This window comes from Arctopsyche grandis, chromosome 9 (assembly GCF_051622035.1).
Source record: "Arctopsyche grandis isolate Sample6627 chromosome 9, ASM5162203v2, whole genome shotgun sequence".
Classification (NCBI taxonomy): domain Eukaryota; kingdom Metazoa; phylum Arthropoda; class Insecta; order Trichoptera; family Hydropsychidae; genus Arctopsyche; species Arctopsyche grandis.
In genome coordinates this window covers 4315981-4333044 of record NC_135363.1, presented here as the reverse complement: position 1 = coordinate 4333044, position 17064 = coordinate 4315981, and the positions used below count along the sequence as shown (strand labels likewise).

At 37.6% G+C, this 17064-nt stretch overlaps 1 protein-coding gene across 1 annotated transcript in view; it reads right to left on the bottom strand.

Moving 5' to 3' along the window:
• Positions 1 to 14574, bottom strand: part of osa (trithorax group protein osa) — a 144450-nt gene extending 129876 nt beyond the window's left edge. Inside the window, exon 1 of the mRNA XM_077438418.1 lies at positions 13129 to 14574. Coding sequence (XP_077294544.1) covers positions 13129 to 14028 — 900 coding nt within the window. The 5' untranslated portion in view covers positions 14029 to 14574. The remainder of the gene's footprint in view (positions 1 to 13128) is intronic.
• Positions 14575 to 17064: the final 2490 nt, after the last annotated feature.

Sequence of the window (17064 nt, the reverse complement as noted above, 5' to 3'; positions counted from 1 at the left end):
ACGACTGCACACGACGTCGTGTAGGATTAAAATAATAACAGTTGGCGGTTTTCTATTATCCTCGATGACGATGATGTCATCGCGGCTTGCATTGAACTTGCATGGGTTTCGGTTGAACTTTTAAGAGACCCGGTGCCTACGTACACGTACATACTTATAGCTAGCTGTTTCTCCTCTGCTCGACGGACATATCGTGGGCTAGCATCTCGATGGTATATACACGCGAAGATGGCAAAAAACAAGAGTTGCTCTCGCACAGCTTCGCCTCTAATAACACCCGAATACGCGCTATGTCATTACGACGGGCATCCTGTTTTCTATGCCCACGGCTTAGAAACGCGACCGGCATCGTCTACTCCAGTGGCTACCAAACTTTCCAATGTTCAAACATACTAAACATGAGCAAATAAAGCTACGTTTCACGGACAGTGGTATTACCCACTATTTTATGGAAGTTATGCACAATGAAAAATATACGTTGAACTAATAAATAATATCACTAATGGTGATTTAAGCGAGTGAGACAATCGAGAAGCCAACGTAGTGAACTGTGATCGTCATCCTCTTATTTATAATCGGTTCCTCAATACTGAGGATCGCAACCTCCGTAACGCTTTGAATGCTGACCAGCGCCGATCGGCGTTTTGCCAACAAGTCCAAAACTGAAATACGCTGATGGGCGTTGTTTTTTGAGTATGTAAAAAATAAACAAGAATACTATCCGCTAAGCCTTTCCAGGTAGCATTGAATAAAATGCATTGAACATGGGTCATGTAATCCGTGTCAATGTTTATAAAAACTGGTTTACACAGGAATTTCTGAATTTATAACCATAGCAGAATTTCCCGATGGAAATCCTTAACTGCCGAATATTTTAGATTGTGAGCATTAAATTTTAACAACAATGAAGAATATGGAACTAGTTTGGAAAAATACATTCATTAATAGAATTCTTTTTTTTTTTAATTTTGTTGCAAGAAATATTAGAGTCTAAACACACCTTTACAAAACTCGAAATCCTTGGAGGTAGTGATCTAGGGTTTGTTTGGATTAGGTACGATTTTTATACCTGTTTCTATTGCATTTCTAAATAATTCTAGATGGAAATGTTGGCGAAATTTTCAACGTGGTGGGCTTTCAACAGAAAAGACGTCAGCACTCAAGAGTTATTGGGAGTTATGCAGAATGAAAAAGATGCATTGAACTAATAAATAATATCAATAACTCGGCCAATTTAGTGAACTGTGATCGTCAATCCTCTTCTTTATAATCGGTCCCACAATACTGAGGAGCGCGACCTCCATAAGCTGGGGTGTGGTTAACGACTCTTCTCTGGAAATGACATTTCGAAGTGCATCACAGACGACAGAACAAACAAGAGTCCGTATACGAAATTTTTCTCTTCCTCTATAAATCCCACAATCGTATTAGTTATACTCACGATCATAAAGGGATGCAGCAGTGTGGCCATGCACTACAATTATTTCCATACAAAACACGAATAACAGTCGATCAGAATATAACGCCGCGTAAAAAAAACTCGCATCTGTGAAGCACGTGCACGAGGGATTTTCCACTAAAATAGTTATATCTGTTGATATTGATCAATGTTTTTATTTCGGAATGACAAAATTCAGATCACTGAGGTTTTGATGAGGTATACACAAAATATCATTCCCGTTCACTCGCTATTCATCACAGCGCAAATTTAAAAAAATATTGATTTTACCGTGATACAATTACACGTTTTACCCCTAAGCGACACGTAAAGTATTAAACTTGTATACATAAAAATGTATTAATTATTAATTAGAAATCAAAATCAAATAGTAACAAAGAGCAAGTAGGATGGTTTTACCAATTTGATGAGGAACCGTTACAACAATGAAATCAGATAATTTGGTTGCACCGATCGTCGTGCACACATTCGACAAGACCGACGGGGAAAACCCAACAAACCACTATGAGAACCAGAAGCGAACGCCAATAATGCGATTAGCAAGAGAGATTGGAAAGGTTTAACAATTAAATTGAGATTTGCAAGGGAAATTGGAAAGGAGATGCCAATTTACAAGAACTGTTTCAATGAAAATTAGAAAAATTGACAAACTCTGAAGGGAAACGATCGACAAGGTCTGGCCAACAGCTACTAGTGACCACTTCACTCGAAAGCATAATATACTAACCTAGTAAGTAGTCCGCGCCGTTGGTTAAATTTATAATTTTCCTTGTAAACTACATATACATACATATACCGAGTAGGGATCGAAAATATTCGTCTACTTCAGAGCTATTCGAATATATTCGAAAATTAAAAAAAAAGGTAATTGCATAAGTATAAATTTGAATGAATCGTCGTTATCATAGTTGCCATTGAATTCCACCTCGTTTTTACAGCCAATAATAATTCATTATGATTTCTTGTAAAAATGTATATTTCGCCGGTGACTTCTATTATTCGTATAATTTTTCTGTTTTCTAAAATTTCGTAGAGATTATTATCGATCGAAAAGTGATTTTATTCAAACATTTCCGTATTTAATGAATAAAAATCCGTTTCTTCACATGTAGACATTTCATCTTCTTCATTTTTATCACAATTATCCCAATAACATATTTCATTTTCTTCATAATCGTCGGCTTCTCTTTCATCACTCTTTTCACGTTGATTTTGTGTATTTAGTTTATAAAAAATATATATACACGAATAATATTCGAATAGTCGATGAAATATTCGCATAACGAATGGCTGAAAAATCAGACGAATAATTCGAATACTCGAATATTCGATTGGGATCCCTAATACCGAGCCGACATGCGTGCTCCTAGTATGACAAAAAATCGAGCGAATGAAAAAACGACTTGTATAGAATAGAAATTCAAAAATGGACATACAATATCTGTGCACCAAGCCATCGATTTGTAGATACAATCGAAGCCATAGATCTAAACACCCATTTTTACATAGAATATACACTCATCAGACTATTAGAATACAATTACGCAAAACCCAAAACAATGCAAATCCAACAATCGTCGTGCTCACATTCGACAAGACCGACGGGAAAAACCCAACAAACCACTACGAGAACGAGAAGCGAACGCCGATAATGCGATTTGCACAATAACCCAGTGAGTGTAGAAACACGCAAACGAAAGACATCCGCGATAAGAAGCCGGGTGTTATGTATGCGGGCAAACACACACACACACAGAGTTGGCATCATCAGCTGACAAAGGAGCGAATAAATAAAGTGGGGAGATGGGGGAGGCGGTCTCTTGTGTATTTGCGTCTGTATACATACATAGATATACATGTGTGTGTGTGTGTGTGTGTGTGTGTGTGTGTGTGTGTGTGTGTGTGTGTGTGTGTGTGTGTGTGTGTGTGTGTGTGTGTGCGTTTGTTTGTATGCAGTCGGGATAAGTGGGCGGAGAGAGAGGAAGATAAGGTGGGCAAACAGACACGTGGGCTCGGAAATGTTTACACATTTTCAAGGACCACGTGGCCGCGTGCTCAATGTATGCGCATAACTTACGATGCACTCGCTATGCATTATATGCAAGACGGCAGAGCGAGCACGTATAATCGTATCAAACTGCAAAGGTGGATTTGCAGCGTGCAAGTCATTGACTGGGTCTCAGCGTTTCTGCCTTCGTTGTGAGCAACGTTCAAACTCTGTTTAGAAGATAGAAGCGTGTAAGTATTCTAAAGTAAATATGTATGCATATAGCAAATGTTTGGACTTTCGAATCGTCAGTCAAAGCGGATTATAACTAGCCGGTGAGTCCGACTGCAATATATATATATATATATATATGTATTTCAAGTTCAACGGTGCATTCTGTGTGGTCGGTCGCTCGAGATGTAATGTAATGTTCAATACCGGTTTGTTTGTTTATTATTTTAGCATTGCAAATGAAAAATAAATTCATGGCACCGAAACGACAGATCGTTTCCGTGTTTACATACAGGCGCGCACTCGGACCGACTCTTGCTGCAATCCCGGTAGACCCCCTACTGCACTTCGCAGTTTTTATTTATTATTAAATAGCAAATTGCTAATGAATATATAATGAACTATAATATAACAAAATTATAATATAAGTAACCCTAAAATAATATAATATAATTCCAAATATAGCATTTGATTAAACTTACATGTATAATTACGTCATCTTCCACAGAGATATCTATTAACGGGGACGCGACAATTGGTGCAAGACCAAAAGGTTCAACGATAAAATGTACCCGAAAATTAGTGCACTGACGAAATGTACCTGCGACAAAATGTCCACGGAAATAATGTTCAAGCGACAAAATGTTCAAAAATCCTAAGTTTTCCTATTTTAATGGAAAAAGTAACTTTTTATTGTATTATATTTATCGATGTATATGGTACTTTTTATCGTATAGATCGCGGATGTTATTAAATTAGTATAAATTACAGGTGTTCTCAACCGCACCAACATATTCTTATTTAAATTGAACAATTAAATTTTAAGCGAATGTCATTGACTCATTGAATATCATTTTAAGATGTCATTGAATTAGTTTAAATGTTAGGGGTTCTTAGCCGTATCCAATATTTACTTATTTAAATTGAAAACAAAAAAAAACTTTCTAAGCGTATGAACCGCAGATTATATTGAATTAGTTTATATGGCAGGGCTTCTCAACCGTCTCCAAAATTTTCTTTATTTCAAATGAATAATTTACTTTTTATCGCGGGCGTTATTAAATTAGTGTAAATGATAGGTGTTCTCAACCGTATCCGATATTTACTTATTGAAAAATAATAATAATTTATAATTAACTTATAATTAACATTATTTCCGTGGACATTTTGTCAGTGCACTAATTTTCGGGTACATTTTGTCGTTGAACCTTTTGGACTTGCACCAATTGTCGTGTAACCATCCATTAACACCCCTCAAGAAAGCACCAATGTTACCTTTAAAGCACCTCTAATGCTCTCAGGAAGGGCATTGTATATTTGAACACCACTGTGGAAAACATCTGCCGCAGTTTTTACTTTCTTAACTCTACCTATAATTAATTTATTCCTATTTCGAGTTTTATAATTATGTATATCTCTATTCCTAACTATATGATTATTAAAATATTTTGGTACATAATACATTCTTATCTAGCTTATATACTAATTTTAAAAAGCTTAATATCCAACCATACAATTCATCTAAGGTACTTCTAATATTCTTACGTTTCCTCAAATTAAAAATTGTTTTACTTTATTGCAATCGAACATGTACACTCGCCTTAACAGATCGCTCCAAAGCGACGAGTTTACTAATACAGATACAATACAATTAATACATGCATTTTTATACAATACGAACTCATATAAGCATCATCGACAGTGACAGCTATGGAGACATTTTGCAGCATTTTTATTATAGAAATTGGCGGACCTCAAGACGCTGAATAACTTGAGATATGCAAGAGAGATGCCAATTTACAGGTACCGTCTCAATGAAAAAAAACGATCGACCTGGAGTCACAAACCAAGATCTGGCCAACAGCCACCATTGGGAATCGAACCATGACGACTCTGATCGAAAGCATAATATGCTAATCACTAGTCGACGCTGCTGGCATATCTCAACTTCACAGAAAATGAACTCCTCCAGCTTTATATCAGAGACGATAGCTTTCTTCAATGTCAGTAACATATATTAGGGTTCAAAATCAGATCACGAATTTTTGACGAGCAGAAATATCACTGAACTAACATAATTAACCAGCAGCGTGGTCTAGTGGTGAGTATTGAATTCTTTCGTGCTTGATGTCACGGGTTCGATTCCCAATAAGATTCTCGTCGTTGACCAGACCTTGGTTTATCGTGGTCGATCATCAGAATTTGCCAATTTTTCTGATATTCATTGAAACGGTTCCTGTAAAATTGGCTTTTCCTTCCCAATTTTCTGTTGCAATTTTCTGAGTTGTTGTTATATCTCAGGTTTCGTCTGATTTTCTCAACATAGATGCCTCTGTGGTTGTTAATCGAATGTAAAAATTCGTATTGTTACATGAAAAATGTTATTAATCGTATTTATACGATGCTTGTAAAATCTGACCATAGTTGTCATGTATTGTTTCGATTTACATGTGTATGTATGTATTTAGATGTCTCGTTAATTATGAATTTGCAATTTATTGTAATAAATTAGCCATAGTGACGACCTGGAGCTAATCTGTAATGTCACTATGGCGAAATTGTAAAAAAAAAATAATGAAGCTAATAAACAGCTTATAAAAACTCTTTCATCAAATGCAATTTTGTGATCGAATTTATCTTTTTATTTATTGCTGAGAAACAGCTATGACAGACAAGTTGCTGCAAATGTCTGACTTTAACCGAGAAGTGAATCCGTTTCAATGCAAATCAGAAAAATTGGAAAACTCTGCGGGAATCGATCGACCTGGAGTCAAAAATCTCTGGCCAACAGCTACTAGTGAGCACTCGCTCGAAAGCATAATATGCTAGCCACTAGTCCATGCTCCTGGTTAAATTTTGAATTTTCCTTGCCTATATGCGTACTCCTGATTTGACAAAAAATCAAGTGAAGGAAAAAAGGACTTAAATGATATCCAATAGAATATTGAATACGTAATAAAAAAGTTTCAATTGGATGAGGAAAATCGATTTTAAAGTTGATGGACTATTTCGCCATGACTCTTGAGTCATGAGTATATACATACATACATACATAGCTTTCGAATGACCGACGAAGATGATGAAAATCTATTACAGTCCGAAGTACATATTCAAATAACCAATTTTGCAAAAATGATAACACCCCACGCGTTTTAACATCCGGCAAAGGCAGCTATTTATTTACCACAAAAATAGTACTCATAGATGCTTTATGCAAAACCACACCCAATCGCGACGTAGACATATTTACCGTAAAATCGAATGATAAGTATTTGGTACAATTTTCACGACCCGCTCTTCGTGTATGAAAATAATTTTAAAAAAGGGCCACAAAACTACATACGTTGTACGTTGATTGCAACACTAAAAATGAATAATGAAAATGCAAAATTTATTGAATAGTACAAAATTACACCCCCTCGTCGCAAAAACAAACACATTAATTCGCACAAAAGGACATACGTATCAGTGGCGTGCGGTGACTTTTCAAACAAGGGATGCTGTCTCTTGTTTGAAAAAAAAAACCGACCAATTTATTTTTTTAAATTTTATTTTATTCTTCGTTCCTTTTTACAAAATTCATCGATAACCGCATCATAGAATTTTTTATTGTTTTTTAAATTTGACATTATTTTCTTTTCGATTGCAATTTTAGTAAGACCAGAGAGTCTTTCTTCACTTTGACTACTTCTGGTGAACGTTTTAATTCTTTTCATAGTCGAAAATGATCGTTCAGCCGATGCGCTCGTGGAAGGTATCGTACAAATTAATTGTATTAAACTAAATACTTGTTCCAAAACTTCTATTAGATCATCTTTCACAATTAATTCCTTTACGTCATTTATAGATTTCAAATGAAAATCTTGCGTTGAGTACATGTAAATTAATTCGCTTTTTAATTTCATCAAATCAAATTATTTTCCATAAGTTAGGTGGAGTGATTTAAATAGGATATCTGGAAAATTATTTTCATATTCTTTAAATTTTTTGACGTTAAAAAAAATTAAAAGAAATTTTAAATTTTCGATATCTCGAAATCGATTGGTTGTATTTACTGAAAGAGTTTCTAAAATTTCAGAATAGTGAAGTTTATACGTTGTTTTCACATCTTCTTCACATTCAGCATATTTTCTTTTTCTATTAAAATTTTTAGTTATCACTTTGTTCCACAATGAATCAAAATCGTCTTTTTTGTTATCTAAATATTTTACAAATTTTTTAATTTCACTTACGCAATACGATATGTCAAAGGTTTTTTTTTGTAAAATTTCAAATAAAAAATCTGCCGAATTAAATATTGCAGAAAATAAATGCAAATTGAAATTGAATTCAAACTCTTTTAAATAACGATGAAGGACTTCAGCATTTATGACAGCATCAGTATCCCATTCGTCTTCATCATTAATTATTTGATTAAATATTTCCATTAATTCTGTTTGATATTCTAATACCATATTTAAAATTTTGCTATTGTAGTTCCATCGTGTAGGGGCAGCAGTGGGAAATCGTTTTTTTATTTGACAATCGAGAAGGGAAATTCTTCTTGAAGACTTACAAAAAAAAGTTGAAAATGACAACATACGGCTGAAAAAACGTTTGCATCCGGATATATGGTTAACAGATTGCGACAAAACTAAATTCAATCTCTGAGCGTAACAATGGACAAATAAAGAATTAGGACAAATATCTCGAATTTTTCGTTGCACTCCATTATGCTCCCCGGACATTACAGCCGCTCCATCGTACGTTTGTGCAATTAATTTGTCCAAACAACCAAATTCTTCCAAGGTCTCACGTATGTGCTGAAAAAGAGAATTAGCTGTTCTATTGGGACTAACATCGACAAATCCAACTAATCTCTCCTGAATTTCATTGTTTTCATCTACATATCTAAAAATAGTAGATAGCTGAGCTTTGCGACTGATATCTGTAGATTCGTCCACAATTATGGAAACAAATTTTGATGCACGTATTTCAGTTTTAATCTCATCTAGCAAGACTTTTGATATTGCGGATACCAAGTCATTTTGTATATGGTTCGATAATCCAGTAAACACCGTAGAGTTATCTAAATGAGTTTTCAATTTTATGTCTGATTCACTCAACAGATACAGCAATTCAATATAATTCCCTCTATTTTACGATTCCTGGTGTTCAAAATGTCCTCGTAAAGGTTGTTCTTGTTTTGCTAAAAAACAGATCGCGCTTATTAATTTCGACAAAATGTATCTATTTGCAGTAACTTCTTTGTTGTGCATTTCAATATTTGCTTTAAATTGAGCACTTAAAAAATTTTCTATACGAGGTCCCTTTCCAAATTTTTTAAATTGAGCAGCAGAACATATGTGAGCTTGAGAACATTCATGTCTCTTGCGCGATTTACTTAAATTGTTTAGGTCAGAAAATCCAAATTTACTCCAGACATTCACTTCTTGAGAAAATAAAATACATGGCCAACAGAATAATTTCGTTAAGTGAGCACATCCACAAATCCATGAAATTTTTTCGTATGTTTCTGTGTTAAAATACCTTTTAAATGTTTTTGTTTTAGACTGAATATTTAATATTGGTGTGGGTTTGGGGCTCTTAACAATAATCTCCTTTTCATTAAATGGGAGAGAAGCAAATCTTCTTTTCAGCACATTTTCAATTAAACAATTGCAATTATTATTGATCTCGACGACAAGTCCACTCTCATTGTTATTTTCGATATCCATATTAAAGGCAATAATGAAAACTCGTAAGTAGTGGAACAGTAAACTAAAAATAAAGTTAGACGAAACTAATTAAAATGAAAACTTAATTCAAAAGTAAAAAATAACCAACTTACAGTATAAATGATTAACTTCGTCTAAAGAAATGAATCGGCTAGCTTTTTGATAAATAACTTGGGGCGTAGCGTGCGGAAATATCGATCAACAGCGGCTTCCAAGTGAAACTCAATAGATAAGCAAACAGAGAAACCGAATCCACCGTAGAGGTTAAACAAGTGTCAACGCGTCCGCGCGAATAAGACAGCCTCATAGTGCGCATGCGCAAATGGGATCGGTCGCGACTCCGAATCCATGACGCGCGCGCACTTCACTCAGCGTCTACTAGCCAGCGTCACTCGCCTGTGGCCGGCCTATGCGAATGCGGCCTATGCGAATCCTTAATAAAAATTATCAAAAGATCCTATATAATGCATCATGTAACAAAAAACACGTGATATGTGAAATATATATCATATACTACATCATAATCACGTACATCACTAAGAATACATCGAAGCGAAATTCAAATATTTATTAAAAATACTCTTGGCTTTTTAAAGTTATAGGGGATGCGCCGCATCCACCGCATCCATGGACCGCACGCCACTGATACGTATGTACACTATAAAATAAAACGAGCACACAATAAGTGTGTGCATGTACTATACAAACAGTGCGATTCGCGACACGTAATGTCAATTTTGTAAATAAACTTTTGTATGAAAATTATGCGTTATCGTAATTATAATCTTGCACGATGTTGCGATAATGTTTGCAATTTAATTTATGCAATAGTCCGCCAAATTTGACAGATGTAAGAATAACAAAAAAAAAAAATACTGTTCGGTGTGTCCTTGAGATTTTTTTTAATGTAATTATTATGTAAGGTAGTGAGTAATATTGTTTCGTTGCGTGTTGTTTTTATTAATTCAACGGTGATTAAAAAAAATTAACATACTGTGTATAATTTTTTGGTTAATTGCGGGAAATCAATCTGATGTAATGTACTTTTTTGTTTCTAAAGAAATATGTAGATGGAAAATGCAACAAATTGCGACAAAATAGTGAGCTTTTCTTACTGTTAGATGAAAAAGCTAAATATATAAATGAAAACATTATACATATATCGGGATTTAAGGAAAGTTACGCGATAAATTGAAACTAGAGATAATTTTAGAACAACTTTAAATAGAAGATAATGGCTTTATTCCATCGTATAAGTTCACATTGATATCTCGGACTCGTTATAAAGGGAACGAATTACATACGCATATCATTGTTGAGAAGTAGTTACGTATCTATAATATAATCTTTCATAAACAAAGCCGTTTTGGTAGATATTTCTAAAACCTTAAATGTATGCCCTAATCAATATTTTTTAAATACATAGATTCCAAATCAAATTTATATAGCAATTACGTACTCTACAAACTTTGGCAAAATAAAAATTATATTTGACACTTTTCATGTAATTTCTTGTCGGTTTTCGTATTTGACAATTTTGAAAGTGTTTTTTTTTTTTTTAATTACAGAATATTATATATTGGAGCTCTAGTGAACATAATTGATGCGATTTTTTTTTATTATACAGTAAAATTCACAACATCCCAAGTTCAACAAAGAAGGTGAGCAAAATCTATAGCAAAAACATAAAATAGACAGAAGAACAAAATGGAAAATAATAAGATTTTTTATAATAAACATAGAAAAAAAGAGGATTCAATGGCATTGTACAATAAATAAAATGCATTGTACAATAAATAAAAAGGAAAAAAATATATTTTACAAACTTATTATAAAAATATTTTTCACTTTTAATATTGTACAAAAATGCACAGTGCATAGTTTAGTATAAAATTCTTGATACACAAAATCACCATTCCAACTCTACCATACATATTTTTAATTATTGAAGGATTTACAAACATACATATAACAATTAGTTTGATAGATATAAATAAAATTTGGTGCTACTTTAGTATGCGGTCTACCTTCAAATATCTACTTTAGTATGCGATCTACCTTCACGTTTTTACTTTAATATGCGATCTCACTGTCTCAGTTCTCGCGTGTGACACTGAGACTGAATAGTACCGACCCTAACAACTTAATCTTAAATGAATAGTTAAGTTAAGGTTGGCCCAATTCATTTAAGATTTGGTTAAGAGATATGTATCTGTTGACGATGTTTTGATATATGTAAATGCTTCGACAACATTATGGGGCGGCAGGAAAAAACAAAAATTGTAATAAACATTTCGTTGCTACGATACAAATAAAAAAAAAATAGTCCGATTGCGATCCAAAGGTAGACCGCGTACTTAAGTACCACCTAAAATTTTATACAAGAAAAATACCTTCGGCATACAACGAAAATCCGTTAAATATATTGTTTGACATTTAGACATTAAAAACAATCAGTCATATCAGTGATAAAATATTTACTATTTTTAGAATATCGAGTATTTATTTACTTTTCAATCAATAGTAAGTCCTTCACCGTCTACATACATACTATTGGATATTCATTGTTTACTCATCCTTATGGATAGAATTTTATTGAATCTTCATCTACAACATTCGATTAATATGTCACATCAGTTGTGTTTTTCTTAAAGAACGAAACATCTTGCATATCACAAATTTTACATGCACACATTGCTATCGGGAGAACAAATTATGTGGAAGCTTCATTCAACCAGATGTTAGATTTAAAAACTAGATTCATCTTTAACTCTGGGATAATGTTCCATTGCTTTTTAACAACCTTACATACACATTTTTTAATAGAATTGAAAAATGAATAACCACTTCTACCAATTTCTCAACTACGGTCGATTCAATATGAAAAATAGAATATGATTTTTAAAAATATAATAGAGAATAGTATTGAAGGTATGTAAAATGGTAGTCAAGAGTGGAGACTTTGAGAGCTCATAAACCCATTCTAAACAGTTTTACATAATTAAAATATTTTATTTTATATGAAGAACATTTATTCGAAATACGCTGGAGAGATAGATACGAGCGGTTTTGTCCGATATAACAATACAAATATGCAAGAATTACAAAAACTTAACATTATTAAGAGGTTTTTCATTCGGTAGACAGTTCCAAAATTTAACCGCACTCTTTAAAAGGAAGGATCCTCTGATTTCTTTGTAAGAAATATCTTACAGTATGATATACCCCTAAGACGAGCGTTTCCTTCAATCACAGCGGTCATTGATAATTTTATACCATGTAAACTTTGATTAGATCGCCTTTCCAATACGGAGAAGTTCATTCTTTTCAATACCATATTGTAAGAAAGCGATTCGAGTTCGAAAAGCATTATCATCGACATTCAATATCAAATTTTCACAATGAAACGACATTTGTTCAAAACAAAACAACAATAAAGATGCATATGTTTTGACATAACCTTCAAATACATAATACATATTACACATATGTGAAAATTTTCAAACGTCATTTAACGAATTTTCGTCGTATGTAGTAGCGTTGATATCGACATTGTTTATTTGTACAAAAAAAAAAAAACAAACAAAAGACAAACGTTTAATTTTATTTCATATTTTTACTTTATTTTATTTGAAATGCACGAAACAATCGAATGAGAGCGAGTGGTTTTTGGCCAAAACAAAATGGAAGTGACGTTTGTCGAATGTGACATATAGAGAAGAGATGAGACAAACCTGAGGGTGAGGATGCGGCCTGTAGGGCTGCGGCGGGTAGGGCGGCAGAGGCCTGGGCGGCCAGTGGTAAGGGGGTCCCGCCTGCGACTGCTGAGGGGGACCCGCCTGCTGCGGAGGGGGCTGCTGCTGCTGCTGCTGTTGTTGTTGGGGCTGCTGCTGAGGTTGCTGGGGTTGTTGGGGTAGTGGTTGTTGTTGTTGCTGTTGAGGGGGGGGCGGCTGTTGCTGCTGCTGCTGGTTGTGGTGGTCGTAGGGGTTCTGGGCGGCGGCGGGCGAGGGGTTCTGCGGGGGCGGGGGGTACCGGGCGATGGCGATGGCGTTGGCGCCGCCCGCGAGCAGCGAGTTGAGCGTGGGCGTGGGCCCCGACGGCTGCGAGATGCTCTGGCCGGAGGGGAAGCGCGCGGGGGGCGCCGAGGGCGGAGGCGCGGGCGGCGGCGCCCCCCCAGGAGAGGGCGGCTGGGGCTGCGGCGGCGCCCGCGGCACTTTGCCCGGGAAGTGGGTGTGCGGGAGGGGCAGCGGGAGGGGGTGCGCGTGCGGCAGGGGATGGGAGTGCGGGTGCGGGTGCGGGTGCGGGTGCGCCAGCGGGTGGTGCGGGTGGGGGTGGGGGTGCGGGTGGGGGGGCGCGTGGGCCAGCGGGTGCAGCTGCTGCTGCAGCTGGAGCTGGTGCTGGTGCTGGCTCTGGTTCTGGTTCTGGTGGTGGTGCGCCAACTCGTCCTGGCGCGACTTGCGCTCCTCGCCGGCGTCCGAGCCCTGCGGGTTGCGAGGCTGCGCGGGCCCCCCTCCGACCCCGACCCCACTTCCGGTTCCGGTGCCGGTGCCGTTGAGCAGGAGCGGGGTGATGTTGGCGCCGGCTGAGGTGGCGTTGGCGGTGGCGCGGTCTGCTGGTTCGCGCGCCGCGGCCATGTCTAGCGCGGCGGCCGGCGGCGCGCAAGCCTCATGCCGTAAGATGGCCGCGGGTTTGCCGTCTGCTGTCTGCTGTCTGCCGGCTGCCGACTGCCGACTACCGACTGCCGGCTGCTGGTTCGCTCGACGATCGTCCAGTCGTCCAGTCGTCCAGTCGCGCGTTCGCCCCGCCTTACGTAACGGCGGGGCCTCGAGAGCGAGCGCGGGCGGGCGGCGGCGGCGGCGGGGGGGCGCGGGGCGAACGGCGGGCGCTCCCGGCCAAAGAGTTCGCGGGCGTCACCGTCACCGTCTCCGACACGGAGGGCGCGATCAGTCGTGCGTCGCGTTTAAAATCGTATTCGCGGTCGCTGTCGCGGTGGTCTGTCGCGACGCGTCCAGATGGGGGTGCGAGTGTGGGCGCTCCGCCCCTCGGAGGCGCCCCGACACGGCGCCGCACTCCGCACTCCCGCCGATTCGAGCACTCGCGATCGCGTTCGCACTCCACTCCACTCCACTCCACTCCACTGGAGTCCGCGGCACGGCACGACACGACACTCGACTCGACTCGCGCGGCCGCCTCACCGCTTCGCCATTCGCCGCTCGCCTCTCTCCTGCTCCGCTTTCGCGCCGTTATGGCCAAAACGGCGACACGCGCACGCGCTCGCCTGCCACTCTCTCACATTTTTCGCTTAATTCTACCCAAACTGACGACTATTCGGACGTGCGATATTTTTCAAATCGTATTTACCTTCCCATGCCACCGTCCGCAACTGCGATTGTAAAATAAAACGATTTTAAAATTTCGACTTTCTCGAATCTTCGAACAAAGAATCCTCTGATGTTTTTTCCAAAAGTATACTTACTTTCAGGCTTCAACTGAGGAGACATATCCAACGGCGGTTTATCATGCATGCAGTGGCGTAGTGTGAATTCCAGGACCCCCCCCGCAAAATATTTTAAGGCGCCCCCCTCCCCCCCCCCCCATGTATTTGGGTGACCGTGAAAAAGTTGAAAATATTTGTTAATCATGCATAAATATGAAAAACGGTTAGTATATATATCAGTGGCGTGCGGTAAAACTCTCTCTCCCCCCCCCCCTCGAACATCCTCGCTTAATTTGCGCGAGCAGAATACAACAGGATCAAGAGGAACAGGCTTTTCCTCCCGTATCCCTACGCGCGCACATTAAACAAGGCTGTATGACAAAAGAGATTTACATATATTATATATATGTATGTACATAGTACCGTTTACCATGCACCCTTTTTTTGATCTTTCGACTTAAGATCTTTCGATTTTCGACCTTTTCACTTTCGTTCCCGTAAAATAAATATCCAAATTAATAATTCAAACCTTTTTACGTATGTACATATACATATATATCGAAGTGCACAATCTGTTTAAAACAGGGGAATTTTCGCATGATCACAACACTTCATCTATTGTTAATAAGTAAATCGATAAAGTAAATAATAAGAGAGAATTCTCAGAAAATAGTTTGAAAAATGGCACTGACGTTCAAAAAATGGAAAAAGGCATAGATCAATTACACAATGAGGATGAATTCAAAATATAATAATGTATGTACATATAGTACATACAATAAAACGAGATGCAAATAGGTAGAAAAATAAGAGGTTTTTAAAAAAATATTACAAAGAAATTACAGAACAAATTAAAAAATCCGTAAAAAAGGCGCGCCGCTTTGTGGCGCCCCCCGAGACTCGGCACCCCCCCCCGTATGGCGGGGTCTGCGGGCGGGGTCTGCGGGCGCGGTAAGTACGCCACTGCATGCATGAAAATAAGCCTGAATCTGGGGGACCCCAAAATGAAGCGTTTCTACCAATATTTACTACTTACGAATTATTATCATTGTCCGCGATATGTACATAAGCCAAGAATAAATGAAATTAATACCTATTTTACATAGTATTTTAAAATAGTATCTATTTTATTTCCAAAACTGGTATTGTTTTAAGTACATATCTATATATATGTTCAAATATGTTCGCTGACTCCATTTTTCCGCTGTTAAACGCTGGATAAGTCAGATTACCACAACTTAAATTCAGGAACGGGTAAAACGGTAACGGAATCGGAAATTGCATGCGTTGTATTGTGGCATTGCAACTCATGCCGGGTTCAGCTAGTAGTAAATAAATAAATAAAAATATGTTTTATAAAATCGTAATAAAAAAGCATTATAATAAACAATAACATTTTTTTTACTGAAATGTAGGCTTCAAATGCGCTTGGGTCCCCCCATTTACTTCACCCTCCACCACTGGATATATCTAATTCCATGTTTTGTATTTGCAACTAGTTCTTATATATTGGTGCTGGCTGTAAGTGCAAGACATTCTCTACTTTTTATTTTATTACTTAATATTTTTAATTTAATAAACAGGCTACATCCCAAATGTGAATCGCTACCAGGATAACGGCCGTTACGAAAGTCGCTTGGGCAGGTCTCCTGTCGCACGAAAATTCGTCGCACAGGAAAATTGCGGTACAGAAATCTGCCCAAATATTGCTCAGCAAATGCTTTTTTTACGAGATTTGGGCATAAGATCCGCGCGAGCGATTTTCGTAGCAACGGTTATCTTGGTAGCGATTCACATTTGGGATGTAATAACCGAACGCTTACTTTCAGGCCTCAACTGAAAAGACAAATCGATGATTAATTGCTTGATTCGTTTTCATATAATAAGTATTTCACAGCAATATGGAGTATGCTTCGGTCATATGGTCTTCTTATTACCAGTCATATAGATCGCTTAGAGACTATTCATAAATGTTTTCTGCGTCATTTATCCCATAAGACTGGTTTTGTAAGATTGTTGCCAACCTATACAGACAAACTCTCTCATTTTAAGATCATAAATTTGTCTCGGTTCGATGATTATTCCGCAAAAAGCGATTTCGCGCAAGTCATTTAAGTCTCGATCACAGAATATCTGGCACCCAAAAATTTGATGAAAAACCATGAATCTTAATCAAATTGATTATTTGTTACTAAAAATTTAGGTCAGCAAATATCATAACGAGTTGATCAAA